Source organism: Macaca thibetana, chromosome 17, assembly GCF_024542745.1.
Source record: "Macaca thibetana thibetana isolate TM-01 chromosome 17, ASM2454274v1, whole genome shotgun sequence".
NCBI classification, from domain to species: Eukaryota; Metazoa; Chordata; class Mammalia; order Primates; family Cercopithecidae; genus Macaca; species Macaca thibetana.
The window spans coordinates 451,825-469,136 of NC_065594.1; the positions used below are offsets into that span (position 1 = coordinate 451,825).

General features: G+C 38.7%; 3 protein-coding genes across 18 annotated transcripts in view; 1 reads left to right on the top strand and 2 right to left on the bottom strand.

Moving 5' to 3' along the window:
• Positions 1 to 17,312, bottom strand: part of MRPL57 (mitochondrial ribosomal protein L57) — a 407,990-nt gene that overhangs the window by 358,317 nt on the left and 32,361 nt on the right. The gene's annotated exons all lie outside the window — the stretch shown is intronic.
• SAP18 (Sin3A associated protein 18) overlaps positions 1 to 17,312 on the bottom strand; it is a 556,924-nt gene that overhangs the window by 325,653 nt on the left and 213,959 nt on the right. The gene's annotated exons all lie outside the window — the stretch shown is intronic.
• Positions 1 to 17,312, top strand: part of EEF1AKMT1 (EEF1A lysine methyltransferase 1) — a 351,602-nt gene that overhangs the window by 276,142 nt on the left and 58,148 nt on the right. For all 8 annotated transcript variants that reach the window (XR_007720886.1, XM_050766759.1, XM_050766758.1 and 5 more), the window contains one exon: positions 9,215 to 9,377. Coding sequence is in view for 6 of the 8 variants with exons in the window: in XM_050766759.1 (XP_050622716.1) it covers positions 9,234 to 9,377 (144 nt within the window). In the remaining 2 variants the exon portion in view is untranslated. The remainder of the gene's footprint in view (positions 1 to 9,214; positions 9,378 to 17,312) is intronic.

The window sequence follows — 17,312 nt, forward strand, 5'->3', positions numbered from 1 at the left end:
CTCCAGCCTGGGCGAGAGAGTGAGACTCCGTCTCAAAAAAAAAAAAAAAAAAAAAAACTTAAAAAAAAAGAGTAAAGAAATCACCAGAACAACAACAACAGAATTACATAATGATAAGAGTGAATTCATCAAGAACAAACAAGAATTCTAAGAGTGTACCTACCAAATGAGAACAATTTAAATTACATGAAGCATGAAGTAAAAACTGAATCCACAATTACAGCTGGGTACTTCAATTCCCTCTCAGCAATCCATAGAACTACTAGATGGGAAACCAGCAAGGATACAGGGGACTTAATAACACCATTAACCGAAAGGATCTATTCACATTTATGTAACCTTCACCCAACAACATCAAAATACACATTATTTTCAAGTATTCATGGAACATTTCACCAACATAGGCCATATCCATAGCCATTACACAAACTTCAGCATTTGAAAAAAGTATTGAAATTATACATGCTAGAAAACCTAACGAAAATCTCCAAACACTTGGAAATTAAACAGTGTACTTCTAAATAATATATGAGCCAGACAGAAATTTAAAAGTACACTGAACTGAATGAAAATGGGTGAAAAAGTATACAAATTTGCTGGGATGTTGCTAAAAGGGAATTTAAAGCACTAAACGCTTAAATTAGAAGAATGGTCTCAAAACAGTGTTCTAAACTCCCAGATCAAAAAGGTAGCTTAAAACAAAACAAATGCAAAGAAAGTAGAAGGAAGGAAATGAAAGGCAGAAATCAGTGAAATTGAAAACAAAGTCAACGATGCAAAAACTTATTTTTTAAAAGAGATCAATAAAATTAATGAACCTTTAGTAAGAAAAAAGAGAAAATAGAAATTACTGACATTAGGAATGAAATGGGGATATCAGTACAGATCCTAAAGACATTAGAAACAATTAGGCACTGCTATAAACATCTCTATACAGATAAATTTTAACAACTTAGATGAAGTGGACCAATTCATTGAAACTACAAACTACCAGAACTCACCCAATATGAAATTGATAATGTGAATAGCCCTGTAAGTATTGAATTTGCAGTTAAAGGCCTCTCATAACAGAAATTTTCAGGCCAGGCATGGTGGCTCGTGCCTGTAATTCCAGCACTTTGGGAGGTCAAGGCGGGTGATCACTGGAGGTCAGGAGTTTGAGACTGGCCTGGCCAACATGGTGAAGCTCCATCTCTACTAAAAATGCAAAAATTAGCCAGGTGGAGTGGTGGGTCCCTGTAATCCCAGCTACTGGGGAGGCTGAGGCTGGAGAATCACTTGAACCCAGGAGATAGAGGTTGCAGTGAGCTGAGATCGAGCCATTGCACTGCAGCCTGGTGACAATAGCCAAACTCTGTTTCAAAAAAAAAAAAAAAAAAATCAAGCCTTAAATGCTAGGGATGCTGTAACAAAATACCACTGGGTGGCAACTAAAGACCAGTGTACCTCCCGAAGATAGGTGACGGAATCCTCAGCAAAATATTAGTAAATATGATCTAGAAATACATAAGAAGAATTATATACCACAATTAAGTGGAACCTATTCCAGGAATGTGAGACTGGTTTAATAGAAAATCAGTTTAATTTATATCATGAGGTTAAAGAAAAATCACGATTGTGTAAGTTGATACCAAAAAGTTATTTGAAAATTCAACACCCATTCATGACCAAACTTGGCAAACTACTAATAAAGGGAACTTCCTCATCTTAACATAAAACATCTACACTCTGGGTGTAGTGGCTCACACCTGTAATCCCAGCATTTTGGAGGCTGCGGCAGGAAGAACACTTGAGCTCAGCAGTTTGAGACCAGCCTGGGCACCAAAGTGGGACCCCATCTCTATAAAATATAAAAATGTTAGCTGGGTATGGTGACGCACACCTGTAGTCCCAGCTACTTGGGAGGTTGAGGTGGAAAGATCACTTGAGCCCAGAAGGTTGTGGCTGCATCGTACTTAATGGTGAAAGATTGAATGGCTTCCCACTTAAAATCTGGGACAAGCATAGGATATCTGCTCTTACCACTCCTATTCAACTTACTAGAAGTCCTGGCCGGGCACGATGGTTCATGCCTGTAATCCAGCACTTTGAGAGGCCAAGGTGGGTGGATCACTTCAGGTTAGGAGTTCAAGACCAGCCTGACCAACATGGCGAAACCCCGTCTCTACTAAAAATGCAAAAAAAAAAAAAGTAGCTGGGTGTGGTGGCAGGCACCTGTAATCCTAGCTACTCGGGATGCTGAAGCAGGGAGAATCACTTGAATCCAGGAGGTGGAGGTTGCAGTGAGCCGAGAACACACCATTGCACTCCAGCCTGGTGACAAAGAAAGACTCTGTCTCAAATTTAAAAAAAAAAAAAAAAAAAAAAAAAGTCCTAGCCAGTGCAATAAGGCAAGAAAAGGAAATAAATGGTATCTAAATTGGAAAGGAATAAATAAAATGATTCCTGATTTCAGAGATGATTTTCTTTTCTTTTTTGAGGTGGAGTTTCCCTCTCGTTGCCCAGGCTGGAGTGCAATGGCGCGATCTCGGCTCACCACAACCTCCGCCTCCCGGGTTCAAGTGATTCTCCTGCCTCAGCCTCCCAAATAGCTGGGATTATAGGCATGTGCCACCATGACCAGCCAATTTTGTATTTTAAGTAGAGAGAGGGTTTCTCTATGTTGGTCAGGCTGGTCTTGAACTCCCGACCTCAGGTGATCCGCCCACCTCAGCCTCCCAAAGTGCTGGGATTACAGGCATGAACCACCACACCCGGCCAGAGATGATTTTCTAAGTATAAAATCCCAAGGAGTCTCTAAAGGATCTACTAGAAATAATGTAAGAGTTCATCATTATTACAGGATAGAGCAAAACACAAAAATCAGTATTTTTATATATTAACATTTAACACATTGAATCAAATTTGAAAAAATTCATTTACCATTGCCACGTCTCCCTGCTCCCTGAAATGAAATTGATATAAATCTAACAAAACAAGTGCGGTACCTGTGTGTTGAAAATTATAAAAGACTGATGAGGCTGGGAGCAGTGGCTCATGTCTGTAATCCCAGCACTTTGGGAGGCTGAGGTGGGCAGATCACGAGGTCAGGAGATCGAGACCATCCTGGCTAACACAGTGAAACCCCATCTCTACTAAAAATACAAAAAATTAGCTGGGGTCGTGGCAGGGGTGCTTGCAGTCCCAGCTACTCGGGAGGCTAAGGCAGGAGAATGGCATGAACCCAGGAGGTGGAGCTTGCAGTGAGCCGAGATCGCGCCACTGCACTCCAGCCTGTGAGACAGAGTGAGTCTCCAATCAAAGATGAACTAAGTAAATTGAGAGATGTGCTATGTTTTATGTTTTATGGATTGGAAGACCCCCCCCAAAAATAAAGATATCAATCCTCTCTAAATTGATATACAGTTTTAACACAATGTTTATCAAATTCCCAGGAAGAATTTTTTTTTTTATAGCTCTACATAAGCTTATTTTAAACTTTGTAGAGAAAGGCAAAGGAACTAGATTAAAACATTTTTTGAATAAGAAAAGTAAAATACGAAGAAACATGCCAACTGATTTTAAGACTCAATATTCAACTTCAGTCATCAAGAATGGTATTTTCAGTAGACCCAGATCAGTGGGACAGAACAGAGAACCCAGAAATAGACCTATACAAATGTCCCTAACTGATTTTTGACAAAGGTGAAAATGCAATTTCAAAAATAGCCTCCTCAACAAATGTTGGAGCAATTTGTACATCCGCACACAATAATAACAAAAAAGAACCTGACCTAAAACTTTTATGTGAAGCATAATAGAAAAAGTTTTATAAAACGTCTTTGGGGCCAAACATGGTGGCTCACACTTGTAATACCAGCACTTTGGGAGGCCAAGGCGAGCAGATCACCTGACGTCAGGAGTTTGAGACCAGCCTGGCCAACATGGCAAAACCCCATCTCGACTAAAAATACAAAAATTAGCTGGTCGTCGTGGCACATGCCTGTGACCCTAGCTCCTGAGGCAAGAGATTCACTTGAACCCAGGAGGCAGAGGTTGCAGGGAGCCAAGATTGCGCCACTGCACTCCAGCCTGTGAGACAGAGTGAATCTCCATCTCAAACAAAAAACAAAACTTCTTTGGGACTCTGGTTGACAAATCCTTAGCACCAAATACAAGATCCATAAAAGAAAATGATATATTGAGCTATAGCAAGAGACATGAGCAGAAATTTTACCAGAGATAAAAAGAGATGGCAGATAGAAATATGAGAACACGTTCAACATTAAGCATTCAGGAAATGTGAATTAACACTACCAGAAGCTAGCACTACACACACATTGAGGCAGCTGAAATAAATACCAAATCCTGGTGAGGATGCAAAGGAACTGGATCTCTCAGATACTGCTAGAGGAAATGTAAAATGGTACAGACACTCAAGAAAAATGTTTGGCAATTACTTACAAAACTAAACAGAACTATTTACAAAAGACTACATATTGTATGATTCCATTTGTACATGGGATTTTGTTATGTGCAGAGTAACCAAATACATACCGACAAAGTAGATTAGTGGTTGCCTAGGGCTAAGTGTGGATGGGGAGATAGGGATGCACGCTAATAAGGTATGGCAAAAAAAAAAAAAAGAGCAAAACTCTTGGGAGTTTTGAAATGTTCTAAAATGTGATTATAGTGATGGTTGCACAACTCTGAATATACTAAAAGTCACTGAATTATACACTTTATTTTTTTATCTTTTTTTTTTTTTGACACAGGTTCTCGTTCTGTTACTCAGGCTGGAGTACAGTGGTATGATCTTGACTCACTGTATCCTATGTCTCCGGACTTAAGCGATCCTCCCACCTCAGCCTCCCATGTAGCTGGGTCTACAGGCACATGCCATCACACTCAGCTAATTTTTAAAAAACATTTTTTAGAGACAAGGTCTCACTGTATTGCCCAGGCTGGCCTCAAACTCCTAGGCCCAAGTGATCCTCCTGCCCCAGCCTCCCACATTCCACCTGAATTGTACACTTTAAATAGATGAATTGTATGGTATATGAATTAGATCTCAATAAGGATGTTCTAAAATTTGCACATTTCACTTCAATAGGCATTTCAAAAACAAACTACATGATTGCAAAGAGAACCCTGACTTTTCTGGCCACAGTAAACCGCATAGTACAGGGATTCAGTTCTTCATTTGATAAAACTCTCTTTTAATTTATCATCATGAAATAAATTTTTTGATGTCCTCAAAATAAACACACTCTAACCATAAAATCCAACATCATACTCTTGAGCATTTATCCAGAGAAATGAAAATGAATATTCCTATACATTATACAGGAATGTTCACAACAGCTCTATTTGTAATTGCTTAAAATTGGAAACAGCCCAAATGTTTAAGGGGGTGAATGGTTAAGTAAAGTGTGGCCATACTATGGATTACTACTCAGCAATAAAAAGAAATGAATTATTGATACACAGAACATCCTGGGTAAATTTTAAACCATGCTGAGTGAAAAATGACAATCTCAAGTTGTGTAATGTATGATTCCATTTATCTAAAATTCTTGAAGTGACAAAATTATTGAAATGGAGAACAAATTCATGCTCTCCAGGGGTTAGGAATGGAGGGTGAGGTGGGAGAGGATGGGAATGACTTTAAAAAGGTAGTACAACTCATCTCTGTAGTGCTGGTATATTCTGTCTCTTATCCAAGGAAGTGTTTTCATGAATCTACAGTGATAGCATTATCTAGAACTATACACATGTGCATACATGTGCAAATAAATGTGTGTAAAACTGTTGAACTAAATGAGCTCTGTGGATTGTACTGTTCATTTGCTGGTTTGACATTGTATTGTAGTTATATAAGTTGTTACCATTGTGGAAAAATAGGTGGAAGGATACATGGGATGGACCTCCATTATTTTTGCAACTTCCTGTGAATCTGTGATTATTTCAGAGTAGAAAGCTTAGGAATGAGAATTGGTGTAGAAAGTAGAAATATTTATGTCCAAATTATCAGATTCCTTTCCAAAAGATTATGCCAATTTAAATTGTTATCTAAATTAGATAGTATACCAATATCGCTACATTCTCATCAGCATTAAGTATGTCCATTATTTCGACGTATTTGTTTTGTCTGTGAATTTTTAAATTTTTATTTTTTAGAATATGTGTATTTTTTAAAAATGTTTTATTTTTATTTTAAATTTTAGATTCAGGGCATACATGTGCAGGTTTTTCACATGGGTATATTGGGTGATGCTGGAGTTTGGGTTTCTAGTGAACCCATCACCCAATATTGAACATAGTATCTGATAGGTAGTTTTTTCAATCCTTCCCCTACTCTTTCCTGCTCCTCTTTTGGAGTCCCTGGTATCTATTATTTCTGTCTTTATGTCCACCTGTACCCATTGTTTAGCTCCCATCTACAAGTGAGAGCATGTGGTATTTGGTTTTCTGTTTCTCTTTTATTTCACGAAGGATAATAGCCTCTAGCTGCATCCATGTTGCTGCAAAGGACATGATTTCACTTTTTTTTATGGCTGTGTACTAATCCATGGTGTATATGTACCACATTTTCTTTATCCAGCCCATCTTTGATAGGACACTTATGTTGATTCCATGGCTTTACTATTGTGAATAGTCCTGCAATAAACAGACTAGTACAGGGGTCTTTTTGTTTTCCATAGGATTAACTAACTTACATTCATACCAGCAGTGTATAAGCATTCCCTTTTCTCATATCCTTGCCCACATCTGTTATTTTTTGACTTTTTTTTTTTTTTTTTGAGACAGAGTCTTGCTCTGTCGCCCAGGCTAGAGAGCAATGGCACAATATCAGCTCACTGCAAGCTCCACCTCCCGGGTTCACGCCATTCTTTTGCCTCAGCCTCCCGAGTAGCTGGGACTACAGGCCCCTGCCACCAACCTGACTAATTTTTTTGTATTTATAGTAGAGACGGATTTCACCGTGTTAGCTAGGATGGTTTTGATCTCCTGATCTCGTGATCTGCCCGCCTGGGCCTCCCAAAGTGCTGGGATTACAGGCCTGAGCCATCGTGCCCGGCCTATTTATTGACTTTTTAATAATAGCCATTCCGACTGGTGTGAGATGGCATCTCATTGTGATTTTAATTTGCACTTCTCTGATAATTAGTGATGCTGAGCATTTTTTCATGTTTCTTGGCACTTGTGTGCCTTATTTTGATCATGTACTCTGCCCACTTTTTAATGCGATTCTTTTTTTCTTGTTGATTTAATTTTCTTATAGATTCTGTATATTAGTCTTTTGTTGGATGCATAGTTTGCAAATATTTTTTCCGATTCTGTAGGTTGTCTATTTACTTTGTTGATTGTTGTTTTTGCTATGCAGAGCTTTACCATTGGTCAATTTTTTATTTTGTTGCAATTACTTTTGAGGTCTCAGTCATAAATTATTTGCCTAAGCCAATGTCCAAAAGAGATTTTCTTATATTTTCTCCTAGAGTTTTTATAGTTTGAGGTATTACATTTCAGTCTTTAATACGTCTTGAGTTAATTTTTGTATCTGGTAAGAGGTAGGCGTCCAGTTTTACTCTTCTGCAAATGGCTAGCTAGTTTTCTCAGCACCATTTATTGGATAGAATATCCTTTCCCCATTATTTATTTTTGTTGACTTGGTCGAAGACCAGTTGATTGTATGTGTGTGGCTTTATTTCTGGGTTTTCTATTGTATTCCATTATGTATCTTTTTTTTTTTTAACCTGTACCATGCTGTTTTGGTTATTATAACCTTGTAGTATAGTTTGAAGTCAAGTAATGGGATGCTTCTGGCTTTCTTCTTTTTGCTTAGAATTGCTTTGGCTATTCATTCTCTTTGGTTCCATATGAATTTTAGAATTTTTTTTTAATTCTGTGAAAAATGATGTTTGTAATTTGTTAGGAATTGTATCAGATCTGTAGATTGCTTTGGGCAGTATGATCTACTCTTATGTTGACCATCTGTTTCTCATACTGAGTATATATAAGCTAGCCAAAATACGATACATGATTTATATGCCATAATTTGTTTGATGTATATATAAATAAAACTATTCAGAAGAAATTGGCTTTATATGTTTTAGGGAGACATAAGACATCAATCAGTACATGTAAGGTATATAATGGTTTGGTCCAGAAAGGCAGGACAACTGAAAGTGGAGGGCTTCCTGGTCATAGTAGAGTCAAAATTTTTTTTGATTGGCAGTTGGTTGAAAGAGTTAAGTTATTATCTTGGAATCAATGGAAAGGAGTGTCTGGATTAAGATAAGGGGTTCTGGAGACCAAGGTTCTTATTATTCTGTAGATGAAGCCTGCAGGCAGCAGGCTTCAGCGAGAAGCGATGCTAAATGCCTCTATCAGACTCTTAATCTCTCCTGGGTCCGGAGAAGACCTGGAAAGAGAAGGGGCTTCTCTATAGTATGTAGATTTTCTCCACAGGAGACAACTTTTCAGGGCCATTTCAAAATATGTCAAAAGGTCGGGTACAGTGGCTCACACGAATAATCCCAGCACTTTGGGAGGCTGAGGCATGCAGATCACGAGGTCAGCAGATCAAGACCATCCTGGCTAACATGGTGAAATCCCATCTCTACTAAAAATACAAAAAAGTAGCCGGACGTGGTGGCGGGCGCCTGTAGTTCCAGCTACTGGGGAGGCTGAGGCAGGAGAATGGCGTGAACCCGGGAGGCGGAGCTTACAGTGAGCCAAGATTGGGCCACTGCACTCTAGCCTGGGCGACAGAGCGAGACTCTGTCTCAAAAAAAAAAAAAAAAAAAATCAGAAAATATATTTGGGGATATTGGGGATAAAATACTTCAACTTCTTTTGGGGCCTGTTATCTGTTGTGTGTGCTATACTAGAGTCAGATTGGAATTTGATATCTTATTGTTACAAAGAGTCTGTTTTGTCACTCTTTAGATCTCTGTTTTAATGTTAATACTGGTCAGTGTGTCTGAATTCCAAAGGAAGGAGAGTATAATGAGATATGTCCTTCCACCGTGGCCTGGTTTTTCAGGTTTACTTGGCCTCAGAAGAGGGATTTATTCAGTTGGCTGGGGGGCTTAGAATTTCATTTTTGGTTTACTTGTATAAAATTCACTTCAGTTTGGATCCTTGGTGTTAAACAAAATTTTTAAAAAATCATTTCTGGATGGGAAGGGGAAACAAAATCTGCACAGAACATTTATTTCTTGATCTGCAGGTTATAAACAACTTGTGAAATGAGTGATTTGGAAGATGACGAGACACCCCAGCTTTCTGCCCACGCCTTAGCAGCTCTCCAGGAATTTTATGCTGAGCAAAAACAACAAATTGACCTAGGCGAGGATGATAAATATAACATTGGAATAATAGAAGAGAATTGGGTAAGTAAATGGCATTTCGCAGCCATCAGGAAGTATTGATGTGAAACCTACTCTGTGCATTAGTCCAGTGTTTTTCTCACCTAAAACCGGAATCTCTGTCACCTGTCATTTGGGATCTGAACCTCTCTATGGGGAGCTAAGACAGAAAGCAGTTAGTGAACATTTTAGAACAGTGTAACAGCTTTCTTGAACAGCTGTTCTTGATTCTGACTATCAGGCTGGTTGGTGATCAGAAGATGGGGTTTTTCAGATAAGGAGATAATGATACAGGATTTTTCTGCTTGGTCACTTTGCAAGGTGGGGACCCTCAGCTGGCAATACCCCACCCAGGCCTTGCTTGGCCATGCTGGTGTGCCCCAGCTTGGCTGTGTTATAGCTCGTACCCACATTCAGCGGTTCCCAAGCTCTTGTACTACGTCCAAGAAGAATGAGGATATGAGGGACACTGGAGAGTGAAGAGGGTGGGGAAGAATTTTAATGAGTGATGAAAACTGCTTTCAGCAGAGATGGGACGCAGGGTTGGGGATGGTTATGCCGTGTGGTTGGGTCTGGGGCCTTTATGGACTCAGAATGGGGACTGTGTGCTGATTGGTTTGTGAGTATGCAAAAAAGGTGAAGGTGAAGGCACCACTCAAAGGTGGGCACAACAGTGTAGAAAAAACAAGTAGGAAAGGGTAAGTATATGTAAAATAGGTAAAGGGTGGAGAACAATCAGAAGAAAGTGTGCAAACGGGAAGACAAGTTCTCAGTCTGGTCCAAGGATTTAACTTGTAGCTTGGCTTTCAGGCTTTAAACTGTCTTTGTCTTGGAGGTAGGGTTTACTGGGGACCCACACCATCTGCCTAGGCATTTGTCTGCCTCTGTCAATAATACTTTATTATGTCCAACACAAACTTCTTCGAACACATTTTTGGATACAGATACACCTACTGGTTTTTATGGACCCCAGAAATCCTGGTGGAAAGAGAAAATATTATCATTGCTGGAAATTGGGGAATTAAACATGTATTGAAAAATTGGGCCGGGCGCGGTGGCTCAAGCCTGTAATCCCAGCACTTTGGGAGGCCGAGATGGGCGGATCATGAGGTCAGGAGATCGAGACCATCCTGGCTAACACGGTGAAACCCTGTCTCTACTAAAAAAAAATACAAAAAACTAGCCGGGCGAGGTGGCAGGCGCCTGTAGTCCCAGCTACTCGGGAGGCTGAGGCAGGAGAATTGCATAAATTCGGGAGGCGGAGCTTGCAGTGAGCTGAGATCCGGCCACTGCACTCCAGCCTGGGCGACAGAGCGAGACTCCGTCTCAAAAAAAAAAAAAAAAAAAGAAAAATTGATGAGAAGGAAATTTAAAGAAGATATGAATAGTTTCTGGTGTATAATATGTATTTCAATTATATTTTTATCATCTGAATTACAATAGGGATTAGAAAAAAATGAGTTGAAGGAAACTCCTAACATGACCAGGAACCTATAATTTTTTTTTTTTTTTTAAGGAAATAGTTGAGAAACAGACAAGGCTTGAAGTTTGTCTGTGACTACCCCTTGGTAATAGGTATATCTTCAACACTTTGCAACTGGAAGGAAGCTTCTGTATGCATATCATTTTTTTATAGTCTTTTACATTTTTGTGTCCTGTTTGGATCTCTAAGTTAAATAAACTTTTCCTATTTACCCTGTTTGAAACTGTGATAAACATGTTTCTTTCCATTTATTCTACATGTTCCACTTATTCTAAAACCTCTTTCTCACTGCTTCCCTTCTTTATGTCTGTTTACCTTCTAGCTTGATGCTTCTATAAATAACAAATGTAAGAAATTTGAAGTACTGCATTATTCTTGAGGTGGTCTTTTTCTTTTTTCCTTCTTCTTAATTTTTAAAATACTATGTACTTTTTTCTAGTTATGAAAACGAGTGCTAATCCCACTGCTTAGAATTAACACCTTTTCTAATTTTGAAACTTTGGTTTGATTATAAAATTGAGGAAATGTAGAAAGCATAAAAATTGACAGACAAAATTTAACCATGATGTCTGACTAGAGGTATTGGGTACTTGCCTCCTTCACAAATAAGAACCAAAATAGTGAGCCAATAATCTCACTTCAAATAGATTACCTTAGAGAGAATGCTGGAATTCAACAGGGAAGTGACAGGAAACACCTAAGGTGAGGAAGGAGAGGAAGCGAGGCAGCCTGCTTGACAGGGATCAATTAGGAGCCTAGAGCAGCTCCCCAGTGTGGGGAAAGGCTAAGTGAGTGACTTCTAGCAGTTTATATTCCCACCATGGATTCTGCAGTTCTAGCCACAGAAGAGCCCTTTTGACCCATACAGGCCCTGAGACAAACATAGGGAACTGCCTGGAGACCACGTGATAGCATTGCTCCAGTAAGGGAGCACATGCCAAGTCCCACACAAGGCACCATTTTGAGAGCCCAGCTCCCACAAGACTGCATCCTGCCATGACACCCAACAGCCCCTGCATCTCCACATCTCTGGAGCCCCATTGACTTCCCCCAGACTCAGCTGGGGCTGCTGTGGTCTGCTGCCACCAGGCCTGAAGTATGAGCCATTGGCAGCAAGCAACCCCACTGCCTCTAGTAGCAGGACCACTGCACAATTAAAAGTACCCTTAGGAAAGGCTACCCTGCTTATAGCCATGACTAGGGCCAAAGTGTGCACTTCCCAACCTCCTGTTCATGGCTGCTGCCACTAAAAGCCACACCACCCTCCCTAAGAACAGCACAGCTACTGCTGTTCCCACCAGGAATCCTGAGTAAAGGCCTGCTTAGCCTGGTTCCGTCTTCCCCTACATGACGTAAGGGACACCATAAGTGGCCAATTTTTTTTTAAATTTTCTTTTTTTCCGAGGCGGAGTACCACTCTGTCGCCCAGGCTGGAGTGCAGTGGTGCAATCTCGGCTCACTGCAACCTCTGCCTCCCGGGTTCAAGTAATTACTATGCCTACAGGCATGAGCCACTACACCTGGCTAATTTTTTTGTATTTTTGGTAGAGACAGGGTTTTACCACGTTGGCCAGGCTGTTCTTGAAATGATCTGCCTGCCTTGGCCTCCCAAAGTGCTGGGATTACAGGCAGGAGCTACCGCGCGTGGCTTTTTAAATATTTTCAGTGTCCCAGAAGGCAAAGTGAAGACAAAAGGGATAGAAAACTTATTTCGGCCGGGCGTGGTGGCTCACGCCTGTAATCCCAGCGCTTTGGGAGGCCGAGGCGGGCGGATCACAAGGTCAGGAGATCGAGACCATGGTGAAACCCCATCTCTACTAAAAATACAAAAAATTAGTCGGGCACGGTGGCGGGTGCCTGTAGTCCCAGCTACTCAGGAGGCTGAGGCAGGAGAATGGCGTGAACCCGAGAAGCGGAACTTGCAGTGAGCCGAGATCGTGCCACTGCACTCCAGCCTGGGCGACAGAGCGAGACTCCGTCTCAAAAAAAAAAAAAGAAGACTTATTTCATGGAATAATAGCTGAAAACTTCCCAAGTCTAGCAGGAGATTTACACATCCAGATATAGGAAGCTTAGAGATTCCCAAACAGATTAAAAGAAAGTCTTCTTTGTGGCACATTATGGTCAAACTGTCAGAAATCAAAAGTCAAAGAGAGAATTCTAAAAATAGCAAGACAAAAGTGACTAGTCACTTATAAGGGAAACCTCATCAGACTAACAGCATATTCTCAGCAGAAATCTTACATTCCAGGAGAGAATGGGGTGATACATTCAAAGTATTGAAAGAAAAAAAAACTGTCAGCAAAAGATTCTATACCCAGCAAAATTATTCTTCATAAATGAAAGAGAAATCAAGACTCCTTTGAGACAAGTAAAAGCTGAGGAAATTCATCACCTCTAGACCAGCCCTACAAGAAATACTTAAAGGAGTCCTACGCATCCTTTAGCATAAGCAAAAGGATGAAATCTACCATCATGGAAATACACTAACGTATAAAATCCACTGCTAAAGCAAATATAGAAAACCACCAAACCGTAATGATAAACAACAAAAGAGAAAGAAAGAAACAAAGAATATACAAGACAACCAGAAATAAATTAATAAAATGATAGGAATAAGACCTCACATATCAACAACCTTGAATGTAAATGGATTACACTTTCCTCTTAGAAGATAGAGACTGCCTGAACAGATTTAAAGAAAAAAAACTTGATCCACCTCTGTGCTGCCTACAAGAAACTCATCTCACCTGTAAAGACATACAGACTGAAAGTAAAGGGATGGAAAAAAAGATATTCCATGCACAAGGAAACCAAAAAACCAAAAACAAGCAGGACTAGCTGTGTTTATATCAGATAAAGCAGATTTTAAGTCAGAAACAGTACAAAGAAACAAGGTTGTTATATAATTATAAAGCGATCAATTCAGCTACACAATGATTCTAAACATATATGGACCCAACACTGGAGCACCTGATATATAAAACAAATCTTATTACATCTAAAAGGAGAGATAGACACAAATACAGTAATAGCTGGATACTCCAACATTAGATAGATCATCTACATAGAAAATTTAGACCAATGGACTTAAGAGACGTTTGCAGAACATAGCATCCAGCAGCTAAAGAATATGCATTCTCATCATCACATGGAACATTCTCCAGTTCCATGTGGTTATGTTTGGACAGAAAACAAGTCTCAAGTATTTTTGAAAAATTGAAATGTCAGATATCTTCTCAGGTCATAACAGAATAAAACTAGAAATCAATAACAGGAGAAACTTTGGAAACTAAAAATACAAGGAATTTAAATATGCTCCTGAATGATCATTAGGTCAGGGATGAAATTAAAGAGGAAGTCAAAAAATTTCTTGAAACAATGGAAAATCAAAGCACAACATACCAAAATCTATGGAATACAGCAAAAATAGTGCTAAGAGTGAAGTTTATAGCAATGTAATTCTACATCTAGAAAGTAGGAAGGTTTCAAATAAATAATCTAACAGTGCACCTTAAGAAACTAGAAAAGCAAGAACCAGTCCCAAAATGAGTAGAAGGAAAGAAATAATAAAGAGCAGACAGAACTAAACAAAATGCAGAATAAAAAAAAAAAAAAATCAATGGATCAATGAAAAGTTGGCTTTTTGAAAACATAGGCAAAACTAAAACTACTAGCTAGACTAACCAAGAAAAAAGACAAAAGACAAAAATAAATAAAATCAGAAATAAAGGAGACATTACAACTGAAGTCCAGGACCAGATGACTTTACTGCTGAATTCTACCAAACTTAAAAAGAGTAGTCAATACCAATTATCTTTAAATTATTCCAGAAGTTTGAAGTGGAGAGAATTCTCCCTAATTCATTCTATGAGGCTAGCATTATCCTGACACCAAAACCAGACAATAATGTAAGAAATAAAAGAAAATTACAGGCCAGTATCCCAGATGAATATAGACGCAAAAATCCTCAACAAAATATAGTAAATAGAACCCAATAGTACATCAAAAAAATACTACACCATGATCAAGTGGGATTTATCCTGGAGATTCAAGGAAGATTCAACACCTGCAAATCAATAAACAATATATCACATCAACAGACTGAAGGAGAAATATTATATGATCATCTCAATAGCTGCAGAAAAAGCATTTTAAAAAATTCAACATCTTCATGATAAAAACTCTCAACAAACTAGGCATAAAGGAACATACCTCATCATAATAAAGGCTATATATGATAAACCCACAGTTAACATACTGAATGGGGAAAAGCTGAAAGCCTTTCCTCTAAGATCAGGAATAAGATAAGCATGCCCACTTCCACCACTGCTATTTAACATAGTACTGGAAGTTCTAACTAGGACAATCAGGCAAGAAAAAGAAAGAAAAAGCATCTAAATTGGAAAAGAGGAACTCAAATTATCCCTCTTTATAGATGACATGATCTTACACTTAGAGAAACCTAAAGACTCTAGGAAAAAACTTTTAGATCGTATAAATTCAGTAAAGTTGCAGGATACAAAAATCAACATAGAAAAATCAGTAGCATTTCCATACACCAGTAATGAACTAGCTGAGAAAGAAATCGAGAAGGCAATCCCATTTACAATACCTACAAAAAAAGAAATACCTAGTAATAAATTTAACCAAGGAGGTGAAAGGTGTCTACAAGGAAGACTACAAAACTCTGAGGAAAGAAATTGAAGACACTAACAAATGGGAAGACCTCCCATGCTCATAGATCAAAAGAATAATCACAGTTAAAATGATTATACCCAAAACAATGTATATATCCAGTACAATCCCTATCAATACTAATGTCATTTTTCACAGAAAAAAAAAAGTCCTGAAATTTCTATGGAACCAAAAAACAGCTTGAATGGCCAAAGCAATCCTGAGCAAATAGAACGAGGGTGGAGGCATCACACTACCTGAGTTCAACTGATGCTACAAGGCTATAGTAACCAAAATAGTATGGTATTGGTATTACAACAGACACATAGACCAATGGAACAGAATAGAGAACCCAGAAATTAATCCACGTATCTACAGCCAACTGATTTTTGACAGAGGTGCCAAGAACATACATTGGGGAAAGCACACCTCTTCAATAAATGGTGCTAGAAATATTAGATATCCATATGCAGAAGAATGAAACAGGACCCCTCTCTCTCACCATATGCAAAAGTCAACTCAAGATGGATTAGACTTAAGCATACGGCCTGAAACTATAAAACTTCTAGAAGAAAACATAGGGGACACACTTTAGAACATTGGTCTAGGCAAATATTTCATGGCTAAGACCTCAAAAGCACAAGAAACCAAAATAGACAAATGGGACTTTATGAAATTTAAATGCTTCTACACAGCAAAGGAAACAATCAGCAGAATGGAGAGGCAACGCATTGAGATGTATAAAATATTTGAAAACTATTCATCTGACAAGGGACTCGTATCTAGAATATATAAGAAACTCAACCAAAATTTCAAAACCAAAGAATCCCATTAAAATGAGCAAAGGACCTGAATAGACATTTCTCAAAAGAAGACATACAAATGGCCAACTGGCATATGAGGAAAGACTCAACATTACTAATCATTAGGGTAATGCAAATCAAAACCACAGTGAGATGTAATGTTACTCCAGAATGGCTATTATTAAAAAGATTTAAAATAACAGATACTGGTAAGGGTGTGGAGGAAAGGGAGCTCTTATACACTGTTGGTGGGAATGTAAATTAGTATAGCTACTATGGAAAACAGTATGGTGATTTCTCAAAAAACTAAAACCAGAACTACCATGTGACCTAGCAGTCTCACTGCTGTTTATTCAAAGGAAATTAGTATATCAAAAAGGTACCTGCTCCTCATGTTTCTTGCAGCACTGTTCACAATAACAAGGATAGGAATCAACCTGTCCATCAACAAATTAATGGATAAAGAAAATGTGATATATATACACAATGCAATACTGTTTAGCCATAAAAAAATAGTGCAGTTATGTCATTTGCAGCAATGTGGATGGAACTGAAGGTCATTATGTTAAGTGAAATAAGCCAGGCACAGAAAGACAAATATTGCATGTTCTTACATGTGGAGGCTAAAAATGTTGATGTCATGGAGATAGAGAATAGAATGATAGATACCAGAGGCTCAGAAGGTGGGGTAGGGGTGATGAAAAGAGATTGGTAAATGAGTACAAACATATAGTGAAATAGAAGGAATAAGATCTGATGTTCTATAGCAGAGTAGGGTGACTATAGTTAACAACAGTGTATTGTATATTGCAATATAGCTAGCAGAGAGGACTTGAAATGTTCCCAACACAGATAAATATTCAAGGTGATAGATATCATAAATACCCTGACTTGATCATTACACATTCTGTGCATGTAACAAAATATCACATGTACACCATAAATATGTACAAATAGGAAAGAAGACATTGGAAAACTAGCATAAATCCAGGAGGC